Source organism: Athene cunicularia (assembly GCF_003259725.1).
Source record: "Athene cunicularia isolate RWA chromosome 7 unlocalized genomic scaffold, athCun1 chr7_part1, whole genome shotgun sequence".
Taxonomy (NCBI): Eukaryota; Metazoa; Chordata; class Aves; order Strigiformes; family Strigidae; genus Athene; species Athene cunicularia.
The window spans coordinates 33564672-33575621 of NW_020799107.1; the positions used below are offsets into that span (position 1 = coordinate 33564672).

Consider the following 10950-nt stretch of genomic DNA (forward strand, 5'->3'; position numbering starts at 1 on the left):
TACACACCTATAAAAGAATAAGAAAATAGTATTTTAATCTTAGCTACACCTAAATGTAGTTTACAAAAGTTAGTACCTTGCCATTCTTATAATTTCTTGTTTTAAAAGTACTGCACAAATAAATTTTATCTGAGTTTTCCTCAACTATTCCTGTGGCCTATAAGAGTGTAAATATGGCAGTGTAACTACTGCCATTCCCATGTTTATGTACAGAAACCGATCCAGCAAAAAAAATCAATTGACTAGAGAGAGTCACGGAGTTTGCGGTTCAGGATTACCCAGAATTCAGAGTATTTGGATGACTCATGAGATCAGGTACTTACAAATACTCATGACTTTCTAGAAGGGGGAAAAAAAAAAAAAAAAAAAAAAAAAAAAGCAATCCAGAGAAGTTGTGTGCTGTTTTACTACAATCTCTTTTGATACCCTGCTACTATTAATATTGATTTGCTGCCCCTTCCGCTCAAGACAACAATCCTGAGTGCTCGTTTTCTAAAGAAGAGGTGTTTTGAAGCTTAACTGCAGGATATAGAATGCGGTTATATCCATATACTGAAAGGTACATAAAATGAGGTTAAACATTTTGCCAGAGAAGGTGCAGAATCTGCATCCAGCAAAGAAATAATGGACTAGGTGAGACCTGCGTAACAATTTCCAGCCTTTTAAAATTTTCCTCCCCGGGACACCAAGTATTTTGCATTCATACTGGGGACTGAAAGAGTAACTGCAAAATAATCCTGGAAGTCGGTTATAAAGTGGTTATAGTAGAGAATAGAAGCGGTTGAACGTTCATGAATTAATTTTGTTTCTGTTCTTCATGTATTGCCATCTAAACACAGTGCCGTTCTTTGCCTGGTTTACTTCTGAAATTGTTTACAAGTGTCTTTGTCCACCAAATAAGAGACATTTTTACTTTTTTTTTTTAATTTTATTTTTTAATATTTTACATTGGAGACCATTTCATATTATGCAAAGAATTTGACAGGTCTTTGCTAAAATTTTTAAAAAAACAATTAAGATGTCAAAAGAGGAAGTGCTAGTACATTTTAATCATAAATCTCTGTATATATAATTACCACTGAAGGCAGCTATAAATGTTTTATGAAGAAAATGTAACCAGACTGTGCTTTGTCAGAAACATAACCCCAAAACATGTAACAGACTGTTCGCTAATGCTTAACGCCACACATGCACACAACCTTCCTCAGTGCAGTTCTGTGAACCCAGTCCTCCATCCCTTCTGCAGCCGAAACTCCGACTAACTTAAATTCAGGCTTTGATGTACTCTACCAGAATGCAGATCACATGCATTGGGAGATGCTGGAATAAACTTCCCTGACACACATCGAGAAGTCCAAACCATCCCATGCACCCCAAGTTGCTTCCCTGATTGTTCCCTACTCTGGGGTATTAGGAAAGAAAAGGCAATCAAGTTGCTCTTGAAATCTTAGCTTCGTAAGAAATAGTAGTGATTAATGACAGAGAAACAACGCTCCTTGTAAAGCAGAAAATAAACAAATGGGGTTTTCCCATGTTAGTGACAAAAAGGTGTGCTGCTCGGAGGGAGAAACGCTCAGACTAATTATGGTAGAATACCCATATTAATACCCAGTTAAGCTTCAAAACATCTCTTTAGAAAACAGGCACTCAGGATTGTCGTCTTGAATGGAAGGGGCAGCAAATCAATATGGAAATACCCCGTGCCCTGGGAGCTGCAGGGGACAGCAGGAGCTCCTGCTGTTCTACAAGTGAGCGTCCTTGTTGGGTTTGCTGTGCAGGGCCCAGCCTTGTGCTACTAGCTTTCAGCTATCTATAAAAACATTTTCAAAGCCTCCACGCCAATTTCCAAAGTGTAGTACTCCGTTGAAATGCTATATGGAGACTGTCTCTTTGCATAAATGATGATAGTACACTCCTATTGTTTGAGCATTTAACTGGCTCCTATTGAGTAGTTTCTCTCATCTCTTTGATTCATTTTGATTCTAACTGACAATGTCCCCCATTACTGATTGCTCTTTTCATAATTTCTCAAACATATAGAGTAGAAATGAGGTGCAGGGAGCTAATTAGTAATCTGAAGAGTTCAACCTTATACAAATATATTTTAAGATCAACATTTAAAGTTGATCAAAACTTTAAAACCATAAAAATTGAAAGGTAGCATTATCTAATTAAATGATTATTCATCAAAGAAACAATACAGATCACAAGTTACACTGAGTGTAAGATTCATTCCTCATCAAAAGATATCTAGTATCTTCTATTTTTTAAACAGGTAATTTGATGATTAAAAAAAACACAAAACGCTCTTGTAAAGATGAGATGACATTGTACTAAGGCCTAATGATGCAAAGAATGAAATTCTTCTTGCCTGGAGAAGACAGCCTACCCAACAGTCTGAGTTTCAGGGTTGGAACAACAATTAGTATCATGTAGAACTTTGGATTTAACAAGATATGGAGCTGTATCTCTAGAATGGCCTTTGCGTTTTTATGACAGGTCCAAGAAAACTTCAGAGACCTTCAAGCCTCAGAAAGGTCAAAGTCAAGGTGTAAATAGCAATTGAAACTTGAACCCAGGGGGAAGTATCCCAGTGCTATGGGTGGCAGATACTGAGAGATTTGGTTGTGTGGCAGAAGCTAATGACCACCAGGAATCAAAACGGATTTGTTTCCGACTTTGTCCATCATCAGTAGTTGAGTTTTTAATTAATATGCAAGCTCAGAAGAGAAAAAAAGTCCCACTACTAATAATATGCCTTAATGTATCTTCCTCTTTTTTTTTTTTTTTTTTTTTTTTGGCTCCCATTTGCACTTGGTTTGTGAGCATGAGAAATCTACAGTCCCACAGTTTGTAAGACTGTGTATAAAAGCTGTTGAAAAAAGAGGTGAGTTCCTTAACATTTAACTCTATTTTTTTTTTATGATTTTAGTAACCAAAACTTTAACCTTGTAACTCTGCTTGAATTGCCAAGATAGTTTAATTTATAATATAGTTATGAGCTGAACTATATCACATTCTGTATCTTCATTTTCTTTATATGATAAGACACTAATAGAACCCACTCATGCTGATTATTCCTTATATTTTGTTTGACATGTTGTTGTTTTAATCTTTCTCTGGGTAGGCAAATGCTAAATATCAATAAAATGTCAGTAACTTTCATTCTGAAGTCTCTGGTGAGTGTAATGCCAATACATTTTCCTAAGTCCTGAATTGCATTCAACCAAAATAAATATTCTTCTAGCGTGACCATATTATTTTAATGTGTGCAGGTGTCTAATTTTTACAGTTATTTTTAAAAGCCATAATATTGTAAGAATATTGGAATGAGTATTCATCCTCATTAAAAGTTTTGATTAATGAGAAGGATTTTCATACTATAAAAAAGATGTACTTAACACCGTTGCCTGCCTTCCTTTCTGCAGAGTGTATCTTCTCTCATTGAAGGTCATTTTCTTTGGAAGGTACATGCGGTAGATGCAGAATCTTAAAATGTATTGTATAAAAATGTGAGGCTTCATCACCATCTGTTACAAGTTTACAACTTGTTCCAGGGATCTGGGGAAACATATATCTTGCAAAAGATAGAAAATTTATTTTCAGAATAAGGCTGGGTGAACCCATTGTCACTGCCATATACTGGAATCTCAGAACAATGAAAAATAAAAAGATACTTAGACCGTTAACCACAAAGGAAAAAGCTATTTTAATTCCATCATTGTTACCTGGTTTTACAGTGAAAGGTGCAATAAAACTACCCTGGAGTTTCAAACTCTGGAAAATTCATGCTTTAATTATACAACAAAGAGAGCACTGGGATATTATTATTCCCAGAATGATTGGCAGGAAGTCAGAGACTAAAAACCTGGAGACCGTTCGGTAGGGGGAGATAGTAGCATTGTTTTTTTGGAGGAAGGCTGGAGGCTGGGTAAAGAAAGAGACAAAGAAAAGGGAGAAATGTGTGAAGTGACTATTAATAGAGGAGGAATTGTGAGGAGAAATTCAGAACATGAAAAGGAAAGGCAGAGATTAGATTATAAAAACGCTACACCATGCAGAACATGTCTAACTGACTGTTCAGTTATGCTCTTAGCACAGGTTCTCCAAAAGATGGGCTAGATATTTCATAGACGTTTTGTGATATCTGGCCACTCCTCCAGGAGAAGCGAAGCCAGAGGTCTTTGCACGGCTGAACTGTACTAGAAAAATCCAAGACACCTAGTTAGATATTCATTATCTGTGTGATTATCAAAGAAATGTCCATGGAGGAAAATACCACTGTTTCTTGAAAGGAGTTCATCCTTCCGAGTATTGCATTATTGTTCTTGTGTTTCCTTCAGACTCGCTGTGACTTAAGAGAAGTTTCCCCCTTTTAGTTAGTCTAATGTGTAAATAAAAGCTAATCATATGGCATGAGATAAAAATTTAATTTTATCGCTATATTTATGGGTTTATATTCGATATACAGTTTTTCCTATTATCATGTTCTTGGATTAAGATGCTTGCATTTACTCACATTCTATTTACTCAAAGTGTTGTTTTTACTAAGTTCTGGCATAAACTATCTCAGGACAGCAGTAATTTATGTGAAGCTAAGTCCAATGTTTATGCAAGCTTCTGATGACATTTTATACCGGGGTTGGTATTAGGAAGCAGTATGTGGAGGTGCCAAGTCTCCCGGCATGGCTGAGACTCAACAGATCTGAAGCCCTCCTCTTAATGGCCAGATATGCCTCCAGCCAAGATACTCAACTGCAGAGTCATGGGAAATACTTATGTACCAATTATGGGAAAGGCACATTTAATGAAAACTGTATGTTTACTTTCATAGTCTTAGTAAGATGGCCTAGATACTCAGTACAGCTGGCATATTGGCTGTGGTAGAAAAGCTTTTTTTTTTTTTTTTCTATTTAGAAAATATATCATCTACATACTGTAACTGTACCAAAAAATGTTACTCGCATGCTTCGTTTAAAAGAAAGGATGATTAGGAAAAAAGACCTTAGCAGACTAACCCTAAATGTTGCTCACAAAACATTCATACTTTGCTGAACGGTTGTGCTCTTATTTATCAGCTCGCGGGTTTGATTGTTGCTTACCTATTGATTTTTGTATTTGGTTTTCTGATTTTTAAAACATGTGCGCAGAGAGAAAGTCTATCAGTGATCTGAATAAACCATATTAATTAGTACATTTTCCTGTGTAGATGAGGTTACGTACAATAGCCAACTGTAGTAATATTCTCCCACAGATTAAAAATGTAGAGGGTGTCATTAACTGTTGGCAAGGTTTCCTGTTCAGTTACATTATTTTAGATTTAGTATCTGCACTGAAATCAAAGGAATTATTTCGAAAGTATTTTGCTGTAACTTAGATCGGAGTTTGGTCATTTATCCCCCAGGCTACTGGTTGTTTGTTCCCTATTTCAGGACAGAGATATTTTATAAGGTTTGGTCTAAAAATTTTCACACCATAATGCATATTTATCTATATGACAAGGATTCACTTGTTCAAGAGTGAATTTATCTGTTGGGTTTTGGTTTTTTTTTTTTCAGCTTCTTTTGCTATTTGTAGTTATCAACATAATACTGGGAATCAGAGGGTCTTTCTACATGCTCTCAGCCATCTTGCAGAGCTGGTAGTGGAGTTTAATAGAGTCAATAAAAATGTTCCTGTTCTTGTAAACTTGCAAGGCGATTGTCACATTTATTTTTTTTTTTTTTAAGCAAGCTCAGTTTTTTTCTTCATTCTTGTATTTTTTTACTCATTCATAAATTTTTGATGGATGTCTTCTCCCAAGTATTTAGCTATACTACCTGTGCCACTGAAGCCGATAGCATATAGAGGATATACAGTCAATATAGCAAAGAGCGCTGCACCCTTGGTATCAATATCCTAAATGGAAAAAAAAAAAATCCCATGTATATGCTGAGAACTGGTGCGGATAAGAGAATAATTCTGAACCATGCAATGATCAGATTGAAGAAGTACAGTGGCTACTCAAACTTTACTAAAATTTCTTAACTTTTAACTTTCTCAGGGACTTGGAGGGAAATTATTTCATGAAACAGTGTATTCCTTGTTTTTTCCATGTAGTCTTTTACTTTGCCATCCATACCTACCTTGGATGTACCTCAGACTTTTCTGTGGCTATCTGTTGAGCTGAATTTTTCAGTCTGTATTCCACCCTTTTTCTAGTCCCCAGAAAGTCTCCTGATAGGTAGCCCCAACCCTGAGCTGAGCGCTGCTTCAAGGGAAGCCTGGGACAATCCTCCCAGCGTACTATAACTTACATGCTGTGCACTCCTGCCAAGGGTGGGGCCCATTGCATGACTTTTGGTGTTTCCAGGCCAGATATTATTTCCAGTCATTTTGAGTCACCTATTTATTTTGTTATCCATGACCCTTTAAAAGTCCTGGCCGTTTTTTTGCATTTTTTTTTTTAAACTTGTGAAAGGCATGAATAGAACACATTAAAAAAAAAACAAAACAAAACAAAACAAAACCCACAACAAAACAATAACAAAACAAACCCCAAACCAGTCTGCATTGTACCTAAACAGAATGCCATCCAGTACTTCTCATAGTAACATTTTATCATGTGAAAACAGTCTGATACTGAACCCTTTTCCAGGGATGATCATTTGTCCGTGTGTCTAATGAGAGAGTAAATGAACACCCCGAGCAGTCAGTATCTTAAACCTATCAAGGGTATCTAGTGTAGTTTAGGTTTTGTAAAGAAATACAGTACTAATGCTCCAGGGAAATATAATTTAACTTTCATCTCTCTTTTGAAACATCCTTCATTTTCTCCCTCCGTTCCCAAATCCAAGTTAGTGTTCTCAAATCAGCCTAAATGACTTGAAAAATGACACTGCAGGCAGCAAAGCTGATGATTACAGGTACCGTATCCACTCTAAACTGGACATTGCAGACATTGTTTTCTGTTGCTTTTCTTGGAGCACAGGATGCTCTGACAGGAATGATACACAAAATTACATATTTGATTCAATGCCTAAAAGCCACCCTGGGATCCATAACCTTGCCTAAAGATTTAAGAAAGACCTTTAGTCCACTTCTGAGAAGGTTCTTAGCTTAGAAAACTTTATCTTTCAACTTTACTTCTTAGCAGCTGTTATGTTTTTTTGCTGTCGTTTGTTTGACAGGATCCAGTTATAGGTTCCGATGTCTGTTTAAAGAAACAGGGAGGTTGTTGGCTTTAAAATTCCCTTACTGCTTGTGTGTTCAACATTTTCCCAGGCTTTTCTACATAGTTTGCCAAGTAAAGGGACTGACCTTTTGTAGCAAACACTTTTTCATTTCTAAATGCTCACTTTGATTTTTGTCCCATTTTATGCTCATTCCAAACTGTTTACAACCCACTAAAAATGACTGTGAATTATATGTTTGTGTAATGGATTCCTTTTGTGGTTGGAGTGGAATGTTTACTTTGAACAATTAGTTATCTTTGGGCAGATTATAGTGACCTGAAAAAAGAATGGCTAAAATTATTATAGTACCTTAACTATTTCCTTTTGTTATCTTCTCTGTTTGTCCAGCGTATTATTTACTGGGTTTCATTGCTCTGAGCCCCAGTGAACAAATCATGTTAAATAAGAGCAGTGACAACAACAAAAACAAAAAAAAAAAAAAAAAAAAAAAAAAAAAAACATAGTGCTCTTGTTCTGGGGGCTGATCTGGACCGGGTATGCTAGTGAGACTTCAGAAATGACCATTAGGCACTTACAGGCTGGGTGTGCAATTTTAAGAAGATACGGTTTTGAAAGAAGTTTTAAGTGCTTGCTCTCTGAAAATCAAATTTCTCAAAGGCATCCAAAGCACCTGAAATCAAGACTCAGTTTGGCTTTAATGTCCATAGCTACGATTTGATTATGCGTAGCACCATTGCAGAAATGCACACACACAAAGTCTCATATTGAAAAATATTCAGTGTTTAAGGAAGAAAACGTCTTTATGGGCAAAGATAAAGTACCTTATGGGATGTAGTAAAGAAATACAGTCATCTCAATGAAGAGAAATGAAGATAAAAATGGCATTTTAAACTACCTCACCTCCCAAACACCATGCTGCCCTGTGACAGAAGGTTGTGTCCCTTTTATCAGTTTTATCTCTTAATCTAAAAGCTAAAGTGCAGCTAAAAGCACTTTAAAAACTATTTATATATATATTTAAAAAAAAAGAAAAAGTAAAAGAAAGTGATATTTCATTACCTTCTAAATCATATACCGCTTAAAAAGTAGTCAGTATTCTGGTAGAAAGTTTACATAAAAGAGTTCAGTTATCTCAAGGAGTTAAGCAAAGAGGAAATGAGTTTTAAAAATATAACGTATTGTGAATATATTTATATAGCCAGGAAAAAAATGAGTTTTTTAAAGCAGTTAATGCTATCTCATTTTCTAATGGAATAAAACACTGCAGAAGAATTGAAAAAAAAAAAATCCCAAACACCTCCTAAAGCTGATGACTCCCATGCTGGGACCACTGTCTTCAGTATGATTGTTGTTAGTAGATTATAAGAGCACACTGAGGATGGCAAAAGACATGAGGTCTGTGCAGCCAAGGTATGTCTTAAGAGTGACTATATACAACCTCTAGCAGCCTATATCCCTATATATATTGTAATATTCTGAATTATTAGATTTCTGTTCAGCGACTTGTTCCCCCCGGGTGTATTTATCCTAAGCAATATTTTTTTTTTTAATGTATTTTGTTCACAAAAAATAATTCATTCCCATTCCTGAGAACCTGAAGAAGGGAGTCGGAAAGTACAGGGTAGTTTTGCCAGAGTATGCTCACCACCATCTTGGAGCTTCCATTAAATGCACAGTGTTCCTGGGCTACTTCCCAGCACGATTAGACCAAACCCATCAGCTGGTGGCATAAAGGATTTGTTCTGGCAAGGTTTCCTTGAGAAGAAGGGAAACCTCAGGAGACCGACCTATCCTGTGCAGTTTTATATTTCTGAGTGCAGGATTATTCTCCAACAGCACTTGGCCCCTGAGCAACCACTGAAATGTATTTTGTGTTTTCTCTCTGTTGTATCTTTTAACATATTCCTGTCGTCAAAGCAAGAAATTGTTCACGAACAGCAGTTTGCTTCCTACAAGCTCATTCACTGATTTTCAGTACATATTTTCCTCTAGAAAGGTATTTTCCAACCTTTTTTTTTTTCCTTCTCACAGGCCTACACATGCTTCCTTGCTTACTCTGATATAATTTTACATACTGTTTCCAGTGGCTTTAGAATTCAGTTCCCTGAAAGTACAGAGATCATATTGCTCCACCAAATGATCTGAGTCCCAGTTCTGCTAATTTTGTACTGTTCATTCTTTCCCACTTTGGGATAATCTATTATGCTTGGATCCAGGCACGCACTAAAAGCTAATACTTCCATGAAGAATGTGCAATTTGTACTGTTTAGCTTGTGATGAGATTCCTGAAGACTTTTATGATTCTATCTTGTTCCAAGGAGGCTTCTGCTCCCAACTTTTATATGCACTGAATTTAAAAAAAAATAAAAACAAAAACAAAACAAAACAAAAAACCACCACCAAACTGATAGGAAAAAAATTACACACACACAAAAATATCCAGCAGGTCAGCAGATAAAGCCTTTTTCCAGGGAATTCTAGTGTGCTGAAGAAAACTGTTTCTGAGGGCATTGAACTATGTTTACTTTAAAGTGGCCAACAAGCATAAACTTAAATGTACAGATGAGTGCAATATAAAACAAAGTTCTGCGAAAAGTCCTAGCAAGTTTGTGATTTAAATTGGTTTGGGATTTTATTTTATTTTTTTAATTATTATTCTTTTCTTGAGTAGAAATTAAGAGTGTTTGAATTTAGTGCAAACATATTGGCAAGCTTTCCTGAACCATTTCTGTCTTCGGGCTCAGGCAATCCCACTATAGCCACCTTTCTTAGAGTAAGAGTCAGTTAATAGCGTTGTGCAAGGTCCAAGTCAGAATTGGCTCTGAAGGGTATTCACTCTGGGGCCTCTGTGTCTGCTAGAAAGCCACATTCTGAGTTAGAAAAAATATCAAGAAGTGTCAACAGGAAACATCACGGAAGGGCATACAAGACAAATTAGAGAAAAGGAGACAACAGCAGGGAAAAAAAAAAAAAAGAGGCAAAAAAAAAAAAAAAAAAAAAAAAAAAAAAAAAAAAAAGAAAGAATAAAAGCCTTGCAATGACAATGCACAAAAGAGAGAATAAACATATATTTAAAAAATTTGAAAGCAGAGACTGTAGGCTAGTTAGAAGAAGAAAAAGCCATTAAAAAAGGCAGGCATTGAACCAGTTGCTGTCTTTGTCATAGTTACCTGATACCTGTTTCATTGATTAATCTGTTCCAGAGAAATGTATCCATTTCTATGAAAAAAAAAGGGGGGGATTTGTATTTTAAGCCTTGCCAGTAACAACAAGCAGACGCTCAGTGTGCACCAGAGTAACATTTGCAATGCCTGGGCCAAATTCATGCCTTGTGTAATTTTATTGCTTTTACTGGAATTACACCAGAGATGAGTTTGGCCTTTTGCCTTTTTCTAGCATTGTATAATATATCTATTAGTGAACATGTAGAAAGAAACAAGGCATTTTGTCTTCAGAATTTTCCATAAAATCTTTTTCAATAGGCTTAATAAATAAAACAAACCACTTAACCTATGAAATAAAAAAGAATCAAACAACATTTTCTAGATATTAAAATAATGTTAATATACTGTGTAAATCAAGTAGTTGACATTTGTACACGCTGAAACAAAAAGTGTGGAGAAATATAAAGCCAGCTGACTGTCTCTGCTGCTTAGTCCGTGCCAAAGAGAAAATGAAGGTCCTGACATACCCTCTGGTCAGAGTCAGATTCAGGGAAACTCACACATGAGGGTATCCACCTCTTAGTCACGAAAAAGAAAAAAAAAAAAAAAAA

At 36.0% G+C, this 10950-nt stretch overlaps 1 protein-coding gene across 1 annotated transcript in view; it reads left to right on the top strand.

Moving 5' to 3' along the window:
• ARHGAP15 (Rho GTPase activating protein 15) overlaps positions 1-10950 on the top strand; it is a 320935-nt gene that overhangs the window by 189843 nt on the left and 120142 nt on the right. The window contains exon 12 of the mRNA XM_026852528.1: positions 2795-2887. Coding sequence (XP_026708329.1) covers positions 2795-2887 — 93 coding nt within the window. The remainder of the gene's footprint in view (positions 1-2794; positions 2888-10950) is intronic.